This window comes from Protomyctophum parallelum, assembly GCF_964188405.1.
Source record: "Protomyctophum parallelum genome assembly, chromosome: 13".
Classification (NCBI taxonomy): Eukaryota; Metazoa; Chordata; class Actinopteri; order Myctophiformes; family Myctophidae; genus Protomyctophum; species Protomyctophum parallelum.
Window position 1 is genome coordinate 36,862,653 of NC_139708.1, and position 16,414 is coordinate 36,879,066.

Below are 16,414 nucleotides of genomic sequence, written 5' to 3' on the forward strand. Positions count from 1 at the left end.
GGCTAGGGTCCCTTTTACACAAGGATGGTTTCCATAGAAAACGGAAAAATAAAGTTTGCAGGGTCTGTTTAGACGGCTGCGTTTTCAGGGGTTGAAAAGTGAAAAGGCAACAAAGTGAAAATTCCTTCCAGAGTGGAAATCTTTGCATTGGTGAATTAAACCAACAAACAGCCTTGTAATAGTAAGTAGAGCAGAAGTGGTTCTAGTACGCTTGTGTGCCGGGTCTATGTGGCAGTGCGCCACCGCCACCTAGTCACCTAGCCACCTGCTGGCATGCACACTACAGCGTTTTCAGCCACTCTTTTGTCTGTGTGTAAAAGCTGAATAAAAAATGAGAAGGCAATGGGACTTTGCCGTTTTCTCTGGAGACCGTTGCCATGTAAAAGTGGCCTAGGTGTGGTGAATGTCTCCTCACATTCTTAAACACACCAAACCCATATCGACCCTTTATGGGTCGATTGTTTGTTTGCACTACCTGGATGCCTTGTATCCACTGAGATCCATGTCCAGCTCCGGGGTTGACTCGATGATATCCTGCACGTCTGAGCTTTCCTCCTTCTCAGGCAGACCTACACACAACAAATACCACAACAACCAATCAACCCTGAGATTATAGGACAAGTGACCAAGTGAACTGTTGTTGACCTGTTATTGTACATGGACAATAAATTGCTTTTGATTCTCGCACTGATGATCAAACAATAACTACACAGTCAAATCCCCAGCGTTCACTTATCCATGTGGAAAAACAGAGAGTGTGTTAATCTAAACAGATGCACCCGTACATTTGGTCCATTTGGTCACTCTCAGAGTTACAGGTGCAGTAGTAGACTGCATTGAGCCACTAGATATCACACTTGCAACAACTATGTTTGCCTCAATTGATCCATTTAGGGAAAGAAAGTACATTACCCAACAAAAAACAGGATAATGTTGGCCGCATGCTTATGCAGGCAAACAAAATCCAGGTCCCAGTAAAATTATTAAAATGGTTCTTTCACAATCATACTTTTCGGGAGGGAAAGCAATACCATTACTACACACCTTTTTATGACCACGTGGATGTATTATATATTTGTATTATTATTTATTTGTTTAAATACAAATGTTGAACCACGCATCCGGCTTTGTCGAGTGTCTATATCATACTATAATTAACCGAATGTCTGTCCGTGTGTCTGTGTGTGTGTCAGAAACAGTGCCGTAACTCCTTACTGCCTGCACCAATCACTTCCACTTTTCACACAGGCATTGACCATATGAATATGGAGGGCGTAACGAAGCCCTTTTTTCGATTTGACATTTGACATATTAGTCAATTACAAACGCACCCGGGCGCAGTACCCTTCACGGCCACAAGGGGGGGGGGGGGGGGTAAGGACTAGTGAACAGGTAAGGACTAGTGAACACAATTCACCATTAGTCAGCCTTCTAATTGGTCCCTGACTGACTAACCAGCAGGCTCTTTCTGCTTGTTCCACCCTGGTTCCACCTTGTTTATGTTGAATTTGCTAAAACATAATTTTTGGAAAATACTAAAAACAAACATGATATTCCCAGTCACCATGCTGCACCTGTGATGTTCCTTAATCCTTAGTACTGACACCAAGTTTAAAATAGGAATTGAACGCACAGAATATCAATACGAAGCAACTGAAAAACATGTTATTTCAATGGTAGTGGATGTAGAGAGAGGATTTTTGTCCAACCAAGAAACAGCAACCAATGGGTGCAAAGAGGGGCTCAACCATGGGCCGGGACTTGCCAAAGGGTGAATTGGCCAAATTGTTCATTAAGGAAGGAAGCCGGGTGGCAAGGGTGATATTTGTCACTACACGTATACTCCCAAGGGCTGGCACTACACCAGTCAACAGGGAATGTTGGGCGAGGAAGGCTCTACGACCTCCAGCCAGTTGGATACAACAGCAGTGACCAGTCACATCAATGTGTGCAGGGAGGAATCAATTGGCATAACAACCAAATTAGGGAGAAAAAAACCGTGTAGCTGTCAGATGTTAGGTGTAGGCCTGTCACAATTAGTACATCATTGTCTAATCGCAATTACTTGATATAATCGCAATTACTCGCATGATCATCAATCGTTTCCATGTTGATAAGCACGTCGCTTTACATCTTTACACAAGTATAAAATCATTAATTTCTTTGTATATTCAAGTCATTTGTCATATCTGCGTAGGCTTTTAGGCTTTGTGATTACAAATGAGGTGTTTGACTTACCCACAGAGATGGAGCGGGTCCCCGGGGCAGCCTGCACCTCCATGTTCTTACTGCTCCCATCCTCCCTCTCCTTGTCCGAGGCCGCGGTGGACATGGGTGTGGCTGATTTAGAGCCGCTGAAGTCCGATAGCTCATCCTGAAAGGGCAAGGGGCTGATCAGACAGATTTCTTTATTTCCCAATGCTGACACTAACTTTTCCCCACAAAGGAACCACAGCCAAAAGTTGAACACAAAAACAAAGACATATAAGAAGCACACATTGGGACGGATGCAGGTCAAGTGGGCACCTCAATGTAAAATTGGGTGTTTTGTCCAAATTGTTAAAAAATTAAATATGTGAAAAATAGCAAGTAACGTAAAGTAGACATGATTTGAACATGCACATTGCATCATTATCAGACTTAATTTTATTCTTCAACTTATTGTTTATGCCCCAAAATGACAGGATATACAGGTTTTGTAGCAATTTGTAGCAATTGTAGAAATATTAGACCTTAATTGTCAAATGTTTAAGCATATAATGATCATGTGTACTACTTTATTTTACTCAAGACATTTTTTTTAATATTTCATTCTTTAACATTTTGGACAAAATAGCCAATTTTACATCGACGTGCCCAGATGTCCACGGTGCCCAATTGACCTGTTACCATTGGGACACCAGGGTGCACAAGACAAAGGAACCACAACACAAGACATTATAGCTAAGAATGGGAGCTGGCAGGCTGAACATTGGAGCTTGGGAGACTAGCATTATCGTAACTAAATGACACTAAACACACACTATAATACACACACAACACAGTATCACTGTACACATAAGGTAAGAAAGTCCAATTTCCACAACATAACTCATTGCAGAAGCACTACTAGTGAGAAAATGCCCCTAAATATTTAGCAAAGATATTTTTTCCGGGATAAAGTTCCTTATAATCCTGGAGGATCGTATTTAAATGAAACACCAATTTCTCTAGGCAGCTAATCTATGGCAAACTGTTGCTCAGAAATTGGAAATCCGAAGAGGGTAAGAATAAATACGTGGAGAAACAACAGAGTCAAAGCACAGAAGCACCAAACAGACTGGAAGACGGAACGGAGAAATGTACAGAGACAGACGTCCACAGAATCTACAGATAAACCTAGAAACATAATCCATGAATACAGTGGGGTGCGCCATTCTATCACTGACACACCACGACAAACACACCACAGATCCACACAAGACTTACATGAACAGAAATAAGAATGGAAATAGCAAAGACACGGCCTAGTGCCTCACAAAAATAACACAGATATAAACCACTACTATTAACTATTGATGAAAGAAAGAAAGAATGTTGAGAAATGTTAATATGATTGTGAATATAATTAGCTGTGAAGCTAAAGTAGAAACGTGGAGCCAAACGATGACATATAGCATGTGAAAATAGAAACTACCATGCAATTTCACGTCAAAACAGCCAGATGCAACCAGCCCATTTGCAACGTAATTACTGATAGTTACTCAAAGTGGCACATTCTTTCCTCTATGCCTGAATTTGGAAAGATCTGACTTGGTCCAAAATGCAGAGCGTGGTTGCATGTAGCAATGTAGTAGTGATGCTGTTTAAAAGATGAAAGCGGCATAACGGAGGACTCTCAGACACAAACACGGTGCTGCTTGTGGCACGCGCAAGCACGGTGCCGTCAGGTACTTCTGCCAGTCAGCGTTCATCCATCTACCTTGCAGTCCTCTGCCAGTGAATTCCCCCAAGCATTGTCCTGGGTACTCTTACCCTCCCTTTTCTGTGGAGGATTGTCCGAGTCCAACTGCTTGGGAGGGGGGAGACAGTTACAATGAGGCACATGTCTAAGGAAGCAATTCAGCAGGGGAGCATGGAGCAGATGTGTCTCTCTCTGTATATCGATATAAGAATTGTCTGCGTGTGTACCCTAAATGTGCTTGTGTATGTATGCGTGTGCTTTGCTTGCTGGCTGAAAGTCAGAACTGTTAGTCATTATTTCACCTTTGCCAAATCTTATTCAGAGGCACCCGGATGAGATTTTAACAGTCTTGTTGTGGGATATCTATGTATGTCATCCATTTGAAAAACAATATATCATGTTTAGAAGACGTGAAAGCCCTTTCTTAGGCTGTGTTCACACTGAGAGATGGCAAAACAACGGACAGGTATGGGTTGTTGTTGTTGTGTGTTCTGCTGTGGACCTGTTGTTTTCTTTTATTATTCAAATCTGACTGGCTATCACAATCCGTTGCTGGATGGCGTTGCATATCGTTGGAAACATCATTAATGGACAAAACTGTTACTTTTCAGGATTTCAGGATTTTCAGGACAAAAATATCAAAAATATCTTGTAGATCGGATATTTTTGTGACTACTACCGCTGTAGTGTGACGTAGGAGGGCATTCATTTAGGAAAACGTTTGAAAAGTTGAAATGTGGAGATAAGAGGTTTCTGCCCGACAGCAACATTATAATGTGTTAAACTAATAGTCACAGTAGTGTTGTTTGACCTGCTATTGCTATGCAGCAATCTCCTTTGCTCCGGCAATGGACAAGACTTAGTGAACTACATGGAAAAGTGTTGTTTTCTGCATAGAAAGCAAATCTCAGTGTGAACGTAATATGAAGCTTTGTATGAAGCAATTTGCAATGATTTAGGGTGAATACGTTTTCCAGTGTCAAAAGCAATGATGGAATGATTTATGCTTACATCATGACACCAGGAACATCATTGGCCAGTACTTGTGCAGTTACAGTGTCAAAGAACGCTACTCCACCCGTAAATAGGTATTTTACTGTATGTCACCGGGACACCATTCAAAAGCATTCAAAAGGCCACGGCTCAACAAAGAACTACCTATAGTGCTCATTACATAACAGCCTATCACGTTCCAGCTGTGGGCTACGAGACACAGTGGCACAGCTCCCATAGTGCATTGCGCCCCGGAGGTCTTGTCCCAGTTTGAAGAAACATGCAATGGGATGAAATACCAGCATCTCCCTCAAGGTCTCAATGACAAATGAAGCTGGTTTCTGTCACTGCTTAGGACAGCACATTACAAAACCATCTTTAGAGGTGATAACCAACACAATGTTATAAAGCACAGTATGCGTACAAACGTCTGTATATAATGTCTGCATTGTAGGTACAGTATAGCAGTTCAAAACATACCCTCTAGTAATCCAGCTAAATAAACTGAATTGAAGGCCTAATTAGCATATAATTTCCCTATTATTTATGAATTTCCATAACACAAGACTCTACTCTGGTTGCTTAATTGGGGAACACATACACCAATCCTTCAATGGTGTGTGTGTGTGTGCTAGAGAGAGAGGGAGTGTGTGTGTGTGTGTGTGTGTGTGTGTGTGTGTGTGTGTGTGTGTGTGTGTGTGTGTGTGTGTGTGTGTGTGCGTGCGTGCGTGCGTGCGTGCGTGCGTGCGTGCGTGCGTGCGTGCGTGCGTGCGTGCGTGCGTGCTAGAGACAGAGAGAGAGAGGGAGTGTGTGTGTGTGTGTGTGTGTGTGTGTGTGTGTGTGTTAGAGAGAGAGAGGGGGAGAAAGAGGGAGAGAGAGAGAGAGAGAGAGAGAGAGACAGAGAGAGAGACAGGATGTGTGAACACAGAGGTCGCCTTGTTAAATCACTACTAAAACTCTACGTTCTGTCCTTATCAAAGGCTCTCTATTTTTCTTGGAACCAAGGCCATCCTCCTCTGTGATGTTGCTCTGCAGAAGGACTCCCGCTACCCAGCTGGGGACTGGGATTCCACAACAACCATCTGAATTTATGTTGATATGTAAAACATTCGTCTTCATTTCACTTTCATGTGTACCTTTATTACACACACGCTCTGGAGAGAGTTTGAATTGTGACTGAGGAAGACCGAAATGCTGCTTCTTAATAAATAGTGTCTAGCTTACACACCTTGCTTTTAGACTTTTAATCTAGATGTGAAAACGTTTTGAGAGTCTACAAATGCAACCAAATGAATGGAGCCACGGTCCATTTGTGTTACTGTGTGTGTGGTGAAGTGGTCCATGTTTGGACGAGGACCAGAAGGCAACCGTCCACCCACCTTGAGGCTGGCGTTAGAACGAGGCTGCGCAGAGTCGGAGAACCTCCAGCCCTCTGTGCTCGGTGTCTCCGCCCTGGTGGCCTGGAGGTCAGGTATTAGCATGGAGCCCGCCCCGGATGAGGGGAAGATACCAAGGGAAAGGGGGCGCTCTTTCCTGGAGAGAAAGGAAGGATGACCAGATTATCGGCCGGTCGAGCTCTAGCGCAAAAAGAAAAGCATAACGCAGAAACCTGTGGCTCGTCGAATGATGTTACCATAGGTGCGCGTCGCTGTTTGATGATGTTGCGTAGAGCAGGCCTAATGGCCTAATTAACTATACAATATGTGTAGACATTGAGGGCGGGATAATAAGCCTAGATCATAGACAGAGTGATGCTGGTCAGCCCTATTCTTCTAAAACTTGTCTTTATAACCAAAACAAACCACAACAAAATATAGACAAATATTATTATTATTAATTTATCGTTTTTTTTGTCACAGAAACTTGAACACATAATGCATGAATGTAAGAACTGGTTCGCACAACAGCCTACTTGTCGAGAACAATCGGGCAGAGGTAATCTGCCTGCCCATGCACCACTGCAGAGGTTGCAGGTTCGAAATCCACCGTGGTGCATTTGGCTTTGTTGAGCTATACAAACACACTTGGCCCCTCCGTGTTCAAGAGAGGGTGATATTTGTCACTGCATGTACTCCTACAGGCTGGGGCGGGTACTCTTTACCCTGTCAGTGAAGGGCGGGAGTAGTAAGGTGACGCCTCTGCATCATCCCGGTGGGGGCTCCTCACTGGCAGGTGAGTCAGCATGATACAAGCAGTGGGGAATTGATTAAACAACTAAATTGGGGTTACACCGACTTCTGATAGTTCTACTTGACGTGAAATAATGACTTGAGAAGCCTACCTGACAGGTACTGTACATTCATCCTGCTTGTGTTTCAGTATCATAAATATACTGTACAGCTCCAAAAGTGACACTCATTTGAGCACTGGTTGAAAAGACTAGAATGAATTTACAAAGGATTCTATAGTGATTACACCGCCATGCGTAAGTTTTAAGACTTGTGGAGGCAATAACCACTTAACCAGCCTCTTTTGTCCGGCACTGAACTGAAGACCATCAGCAAATATATGTTTTCACATTCAAATGTGCATTTATGTCCCCCCACGTTCGACAGATATTTGACATTCAAATATTGTTTTTATGGGGAACTAATGGTCATTAAACAGACATTTGTTCCTTGCTCTCGTCACTAGCTCCATCTGCCTGTGGAGATGCTCTTTCTTCTGGGGAAGTGTTTCTAAAACATACAGTCATAGGGCGTGGTCTCACCTGACACGACTCAGCGCCCCCGATTCTGCGCTCTCGTTCAGCTGCTGTATTTTGATCCTTTCTACGTGTTCCATGTAGTTATGAATCATCTGTGGAGAACACAACAGGACAATGTTACTTCAATGGTAGGTAGTAGGCATGGAACGATATATCGTATATCGATATAAATCGGTATATAAACTGCTGACAATTTAAAAATAAATTACATTCCTATTAAAGCTTTGTATTGCATCTTTTCCTTTGTCCCCTCCCCCCCCCCCCCCCCTCCCCCTCACCTCTGTATGTCGTTGATGGAGGGAGTTGAATTCTTTCTTGAGCTCTGCCTCTCGCTCTTCCAACCTGCCAACTGAGAGACAACACAACGTTCACTCACACACGCACACACAGGGCATTCAGTTGCATTATCAGACGTGCTATGTTATTGCGACCACAGGTCGCAGTTACTATAGAAACGTGCAGGAAGCATGTAACGCAGGAAGCATGTAACGCAGGAACGCATCACGACTTTTGCTTATTCCTTCTAAATCTCTGTATATAAAATATAGCTAACTCGTAACTAACTTAGTTACATCAATATTGTTCATATAAGATAGTTGGTTTGTGCCAAGTATTAAGATTATAAAGATAGCTTTTGTCTTTGCTGACAGGCACTCAAAAGGCATTCAAATGAGATGTTAACGTCCTGTAAGTAGACTTAGAAATAAAACTAGTGTTGACTAATCTTTACAAGTGGCTCTTATTTTGATGAGGAAGTTTCTGCACAGGAAGTCCGTTTCAGTTGTAAACAAGCTACGGTGGATGAGCTGTCAAAGTGCTAGTCGCCACGTTAGCGACCATAGGCTGTTTACAATATGAAAGCCATGCATGATCTGTCACTTAAACAATGTAGGTTACACACGTTGGAATTAAACATGGAACCTGCAGCATTAGGGGAGTAATTCATATGTGTTTGTGGTTGTGCGAATGATAAACGGACACCTGCTGCTAGTGGGATCCTCCTGCTGCTTAACGACTGCAAATACACTGTGCAGCTTTGTATCTTTTGCATCTGCCCGTGTGAAAGCAGCATAACGTTGTGGCAGGATACGTACAGATGCTCCTTTGAGTACTAGCCAAAAATAAGAATGTGTCCAATGTGAAAGTAGCTGCACTTTTCGTGGGCATATGCCTCTGGGTGTGTGTAATGTGTATGTGTATGTGTATACTGTATGTATATGTGTATGCGTGCGTGTGCGTGCGTGTGTGTGTGTGTGTGTGTGTGTGTGTGTGTGTGTGTGTGTGTGTGTGTGTGTGAGGGTGTGTGTGTGTGTGTGTGTGTGTTTGTCCAGCTGTTTATATACAGTACATTATGTTTTTGAGATTTAGTAATTATCCAATTAATACTTTTAGCCCTAATCGTGCGTGAGTGTGTGTGTGTGCGTGTGTGTGTGCGTGCGTGCGTGCCAATGCATTTTGACACCGGCATAACTTCACTCTACAAGCAGGCGACTGTGAGCACAGAGATGGAGTAATCTCCCTCAAATAATTTTGAATGGGGGCCGATTTAGTAGGTGCCTAATCCCATATTAATATGTCAGGTTTAGACTAAACCAGGCTGACAGATGCTGCAACGCACACAATCACACAGCATGGATGTATCAATTATAGGAGCTAAGGCCTGTTCATGCTGTCTGATGTCATCCCTATCCGTGTCTGTACTTAAATACTACAGTCATTTTATTACACAACCATGACTCGTCACAATTCAGCTAGACCTAATTAACTACATAAAGCGGGGAAAGGCTATGAAAATTGACTTTGAATGAACTTTTCAATTTGTCTATCCTTCCAAGTTCCTTCTGTATGTGATCTGAGCAAAGAGCCCATTAATAGATATTTCTCATTAGATAGATGGTTGTAGCTAAGTTCTGAGTACTGACAGAGCGGTCATTAAATACCATGTACAAAATGCCTGGCAGGCTGCTAATTACAAAATGAAGACTTCAACTATGGCTATCTCCATTTCAATAACACTAATATAGCCTGCAACTCAGCTTGCATCTGCAGCATTGATTCTGATTGCATTTACTATCAGAATATAAAGCTAACAGAATTATCACTTACTTACTACACCTGTAAGAAAGTGCTTTGTATAGAAATACGCTGGTAGCTCAGACATCAGAGGGCCTCTGATTTCTCAGTGTATTCCTTTACAGAGCACACCGACATAGAACACACTTAAGACCTTGATAAAACAACATATTATTTATTATATAATACAATTAGCTGAAGAACTGGTGAACTGGTTTCATTGACCAGTGCTCTACAGCTATCTTATCAGCAGTGATAGTTTCTCATAATAGAAGTCACAGCCTCCAGTAGCAGTGGACTCTGTCCTGGAAGGGGAATGCCTGTAGGGAGCAGTCTCTGTGGGTGCAGCGGTTTAGACCAATGAATCATTTACCATTCACTGAGAGGAGGGTCATCGTGACTCGCCGGTGGACAAATCACGTGGATGAGGCTCAGTGAGTGACTATTCACATACAGCATGAACTGCATTTTCCTTATGGGGGAATATTGGCTGACAGTAAGAAACCATTTGACTCGCATGTCTGTGGAACTGACTAGACACCCAAATGTGATTTTCCAGAACGAGGGAAACAGTACCAGTGCCTACGCCTTACCAAGCATGCATCTGTCTGCATTTCAACAAAAGGCTAAGCGTGGAAAAAACGAATGCCGTTTGACGAAGCAGAGGAGAGGCCGGCATTCACCACTGTCCCCCCCACTCCCAAATGGACAGTCTGAATGAATGCTTCACTTTAACCAACTGTATCACTCTGCCAATAGAAACTGGACCGGTTGCTGTGTGGATCCCTTAGCTCCCACAAGTAAGAGCCAATCAAGTCGCTCCGCTCACAAATCCACCAATAAGACGTGTGATAATGTGCCGCCATGTTAAGAGGATGCCAGTAACTAGACCCTATAATCCTGTTAAATATTACTCCTTCTGTGTCTGTGTGTGCGTGCGTGCGTGAGAGAGAAATAAGAACTTTGTAAGTACAAGTCTCATCTATCAGAGCCAGATTATGTCTAACAGAAGGCAAGCCAGATGCAGGAAAAAAACATTCACATGGAGACGAATCCGGTCCAGTGTTAAATTAACTCGAACTCTTAATTAAATCTTGTACACTCGCAGAGTCACAAATGGATGCATTAACATTGACTGTATGGTAGTACTAGGTACTACAGTAATAGCATTAGGGAGGTGTGATTTACACATAGCGGATTGTGCTTTAACGAATGCGAAACACTGCAGACTCAATCTGTATGGAAGGTGGAGATTATACGGACACCCCCTCACACTGTGTGTGTGTGTGTGTGTGTGTGTGTGTGTGTGTGTGTGTGTGTGTGTGTGTGTGTGTGTGTGTGTGTAAGTGCATGCTGGATGCTGGTACTACTTACTCTGGTCTGCATAGTTCTTGATCTTAAGTTCCAGCTGTCGAGCATGGGACTCCATTCTATCCACGTGGATCTGCAGGTCCTTCTTCTCCTGTTCCTGGGTGTCCTCAAATTCAATGAACTTCTAACTCACACACACACACACACGCACACGCACACGCACACGCACACACACACACACACACGCACACGCACACGCACACGCACACACACACACACACACAGTCGAGGTAACAGTTAAGGGGCATGGTCAGTGTTGCAGACACATTTTGTCACCACCTCTAAGAAAGATGGATAGATTTCAGTCATGTAATCATAAACCACTAAGAAACTGTAAGTACAGCTAAGGGGTGCCAACTAAATACTCCACTAACTCACTATAGGCCAGAGAACAACCCTCGCCTCGTTCCATTAATTTTAATAGGATATACTGCTACATTCTGTATATCACATATTCTGTGGCTCTGGACAGATTTGACATCACTCAAATTTGGCATCATGGACCATGTATTCGTTTTATTCTCTGACAGAAATAGTAGCCGACTAACTAAAGCGAGCCTGAAATATAACTGGAGGCACAAGAACTTTGGCAGCCTATTGTTCACTCTGCAGTTCCGGTTCCTGTCGTACTTCCCTCTGTTCTGTAAGGTGATGAGCGTGTCCTGTGCGGAACCATGAGCAAAAGGAGAATGTGTGTGTGTGTCATAGTTCTCATCGGGCCCGAAAATTAAGGCCCGGCCCTAACTGGGCCCTAACTGATCAGGCCCTAGGCCCGGCCCGGCCCGACTAATTAGCATAGATTTTAGGCCCGACCCGGCCCTAAAACGTTGTGTTAGGTCGGGCCTGGTCGGGTTTGTGCAGAATTTGAGAACTCTACACAGAGAAAAAGTGAAACGCCAGTCAGCACCATCTTCATAATAGATAAATACACAAACAGACAGAACAGAACTATTATTTTTACTATTCTAAACAAATTCAATATATATAATATTTTTTTCATGGAGCCCCAGGCCCGGCCCGGCCCTACTGATTAGCATACATTTTAGGCCCGGCCCGGCCCTAAAATGTCGGGTCGGGTCCGGCCTGGTCGGGTTCGGGCAGAGTTTGAGAACTCTAGTGTGTGTGTGTGTGTGTGTGTGTGTGTGTGTGTGTGTGTGTGTGTGTGTGTGTGTGTGCATGCGTGCGTCCAGCTGAACCAACCAAGGCCCTGATCTCGCTGCCCTCTTTTGCGTGCATGCGTGCGTGAGTGCGTGCGTGAGTGCGTGCGTGCGGGATCAGGGATGTGCCAATCAGGATGGAATATGAAATATCGGACAGATCCATCTTGATAGACTACTGTATATATAGAGATAATGTGTGACGATTTGCATGATGTTTAGACAACATTTGTGGAAGTAATAAAATAAAATGTTTTGCACTTGCCTCGACGACCTTACAGGCGTATCATTATGCAAAGGTTAAATGTATGTTGTAATTTAGATAGCATTTTATGTAGAAATAGCACTCTATAGTGTATATTCATGGTTTCAGTATACAGATTCTGTTCTTTAGCTACATAGAAATGTCTATTTGTATGTCTCTAAATGGTTGTATGTCTTTAAATGTTTTGATGAATTGAACAATGTGGACCCTGTTGTAAACAAGTGTAATGCTTAATTGGGTCGTCCACTCACAGTTGACAGTCTTTGTATTGAGTTTGTGCTTAAAATGTACTGTAAATTTTACAAACTGTTAATAAATATTTAAAAAAAAAAAAGATATTCTACTATTAGACAGATGTTAGGTTCTTACTTAGCTTATGCTTATGATTCTTGATGAATATTTCTATGTATTTTATGTATTATTTACTATGTGTTGTTCTTGCTTACTGTAAATCGCTCTGAATTAAGAGCATCTGCTAAATGCCTATTGTAAATAGTAAATTGTTTTGCAAAAATCAGCCTATAAAAGGGCAATTTTAACTCTTTGACTGCAATAATTGTTTCAGTCTGTGTCCCTTCCCTGCCAAGGTCTCCATATTGCTTATACCTGTAATTATGCAATGTTATAAGCAGATTACATTACATTTATACTTGACCTCATAGGTCGTTATAGAATGCTTATATAGAAATATAGATATATAACTATGCAATTAATGTTATAAGCCAAATATAAGCCATTAACTAAGTATTCTTATAATGCATTATCTATGTGATGCATAGCAAGCCATAACTCAACCATGTTGGCAGTTGCCACTATGACCAGTATATAGAAAAGGGGAGCTCACTCACGCATTACTAGTTTGTATTGCACAGTGCTCTATATCCAAACACACCCTATGAAATGAGTGGCCTACGAGCCTATAACCGATACTGCACTGCATTAATTTCAATATTATTCAAAATCAGTATTGTATGTTTGGCTTTCCTAACAGCACAACAAAGTTTAGCAAGTAGGCAGCAGGTCAGTGAGCAGTTTGCCTAGAACAGTCTGTTTTTGGGGGGTGGGGGTGTTCAATCAAAGAAATTCCGTAATTTAGAAAATAAGTAGTGAAAATAGCCGAACTACAATTGTGAGCTAGATCTTCTATATATATAGTTTGGGTTCTGGGCGAATGTCTAATAATTTCCCTTTTGAGTCACAGGCTAAAAAGTTTGGGAACCACTGGTCTCTAGACTAGAGCTGCCACAGAGATCTGCTATGTCATCTATGCTGTGCCCTAGTCCCACCTGTGACCTCATCGCTGTAGCTGGGGAGGGGAGTGGAGTGGGTCTGATAGCATTGCCATCCAGAATTCGGGGGTGCCGGCCAGGCACCCGGCCTGTCGGGTCAAAACATTATATTTCTCCTATATTGAGCTTTAATGTTTGTGTCTGAACTAAAAATGCCATTGACAATGAACGGAGAATGTTTGTGTTGTCTGAACAAACATAAAAAATGCCATTGACAATGAACGGAGAATGTTTGTGTTGTCTGAACAAACATTAAAAATGCCATTGACAATGAATGGAGAATTTACGCTCAGGCTCTGAGCAAATGAGCATACGTATGTCGGTGGGAACCCGCCTTGGCGAATAAGGGACCACCATTCTTGATGATTATGTACGATGATGTACGATGATTAGAGCGCACGTCACTTCACACGGGTGTGATTGTTTTTACCTATATTTTCCATATCAAAAGTTTAAATGTAAATGTTCTTCTCGTCATCCAGTAATGAATGCTGAGTCACATGCTATTTCCTCGGTTAAGGAGCTAGGGCCCCACATGGCTATAGGACATTCGAGCAACAAGCTGGAATCATGGAATGTATTATTCTTGTGTTAATTAAATTACAGCTTTTAGGGTTGTGCCTTACGCACATGGGAACGCTATCTGGCACTCCCACTCAGCATCCCTCCCTTGATCTACACAGTATCACTTTGTATCATATCAGCATAGCCTAACCATCTCGGTATAGCTACACAGTAACATCCGATTCCTCACTGACCAGAAGTACAAATGTAACCGAATGGTCGATCTGTTCATTTGGTTGCATTGGTTCCACTGTGCATGTTTACATCCTGACAGAACGATATGGGAGGACGACGAGGGTGGATGGGATGGGCCGGATTCTACCTCGCCACGTGTGATGATGATGATGCTTTACAGGTTGCTGAGGATGCTGGGAGGAGGACCCACGGGTCGGTGGATGGATGGATGGATGGATGGATGGAGGGGGGGCTTGATCCCAGAGCAGATGCTGCTGCTGCACACAAAGTGCACAGCGCACACACACGCCACACTACTAGTGCATTCACTCGCATCCCTCGCTATATACATCTCGGCGGCGGGACTTTTACCTTTTCTGTATTTGGGAAGTCGGCGACGGTACCGAAGTTAACAGAGGATCCCGAAAGAGGCTATATAGACTCCTCTCCTCTCTCTTCGCCTTGCCTCCCCCCAAAACAAAACCTCGACAACTGAACTCACTCACCTCTTCGGCGTGTTTCCGTAGCGCCTTCTCCCTCTCGTACTGCGTGATGAGCTGCTCGTTGTCCTCCTTGAGCAGCTCCAGCTCCACCTCGTGCTCCTGGTTCTCGGCGAACACGGAGTCCAGGTTCTCGAGCACGGCCACGACCAGCGGCATCAGCTCCTTCACCACGTCCTCGTCGTAGCGGCCGATGAGCCGCTCGAACTCGAGGTAGATGCTGCTGGCCAGGCCCGACACGCGCTCCGACATCATCGCCGACGTGCCCGGGTCGTCCTGGTACACGACTCCCCCGTCCTCCACCAGCTCCATTTTTTCCTCCTCCTCCACACTCTCTCTCCCCTCGATCTCTCCCTCTCTTCCTTCCTTCCTCTCACAAACAAGGACCGATCGAGCTCCACCACACCAGTGTGAAATACTGTCCCACTTTATCCCTCCAGAAAGATCAATACCGTAATCCTTTTTTATAAAATTATTACATTAAATGTAAGGTTTCTTCTTCATAACAACACTGGGATATTCCGAACGGCTCTGATAGATGCTACGTGGATTTCTCTCTCTGTCTCTTCTGTCTCTCTCTTCCCACAACAGCTGAGTTGTTGAGCAGACGATCACGTGATGACGTCGTGTCGTCTGACGGTGTCGCGCGCGGCGAAATAGCCGATCTGCAAGCTCACAACGCGTCGCCGTGTGACGCGTTGTGAGCTTGCAGATCGGCTATTTTCCCCGCGCGCCACTGACACCGCAGAGTATAAAATAGACGTAAAGTGAAATAGTGAATAATAGGGTTTTTTGTGTGTATTTATTTTATATAGGCATTTAGCATTGTACTGTACACTAGTACTACAGTACAAACTGTATTATCTGGGCTATTTGGGCGTTCAAAATTAATTTTATTTAATTGAAAACAAGAATTATGTTCATATTTTGGCTGTCATAAATGCATGGTTAACGCAACCAACACAAGTAAAATTAATTGGCAGCCAGGTAACATAAATATTTGAGATGTAGGGCATGCAGGCTATAGTATTCCATTACAATAGACAATTTTCCACTTCACAAGGCAATAGAACAAAGAAAACAGTATTTGCAATTAAGTAGGCCTATTTGGGTTTGAAGATGAACTTAGGTCTGCATGTTTGCCTTGTAATGTGCACATTGATAGTATACAGGACAGTAGGCTATACAGGATAAAAGTATAAGCAAAGGATACAGGAGACTAACTAACGCTTCCCGATGCTTTATTGATCAGCATCCCGGGGAGTCATGGATACAGGAAAAGGGAGGGTACCATATTATGGTACCCCCTCCCTTTTCCTGTATCCATGACTTCCCATTTGATCATGTCAAAATATATAATTTTGAGTAGTGTTACATA

General features: G+C 43.2%; 1 protein-coding gene across 8 annotated transcripts in view; it reads right to left on the bottom strand.

Moving 5' to 3' along the window:
* The window catches only part of spag9a (sperm associated antigen 9a), a 40,957-nt gene extending 25,342 nt beyond the window's left edge, over positions 1 to 15,615 (bottom strand). For 6 of the 8 annotated variants that reach the window (XM_083779870.1, XM_083779865.1, XM_083779867.1 and 3 more), the window contains exons 1-8: positions 15,043 to 15,615; positions 11,091 to 11,211; positions 7,922 to 7,992; positions 7,647 to 7,735; positions 6,316 to 6,469; positions 3,962 to 4,048; positions 2,239 to 2,374; positions 476 to 569 (exon numbers count right to left, since the gene is read on the bottom strand). In XM_083779870.1, coding sequence (XP_083635996.1) covers positions 476 to 569; positions 2,239 to 2,374; positions 3,962 to 4,048; positions 6,316 to 6,469; positions 7,647 to 7,735; positions 7,922 to 7,992; positions 11,091 to 11,211; positions 15,043 to 15,348 — 1,058 coding nt within the window. In that variant the 5' untranslated portion in view covers positions 15,349 to 15,615. The remainder of the gene's footprint in view (positions 1 to 475; positions 570 to 2,238; positions 2,375 to 3,961; positions 4,049 to 6,315; positions 6,470 to 7,646; positions 7,736 to 7,921; positions 7,993 to 11,090; positions 11,212 to 15,042) is intronic. The other 2 variants (XM_083779869.1, XM_083779868.1) reach the window with 1 other exon arrangement.
* Between the last annotated feature and the right edge of the window lie 799 nt (positions 15,616 to 16,414).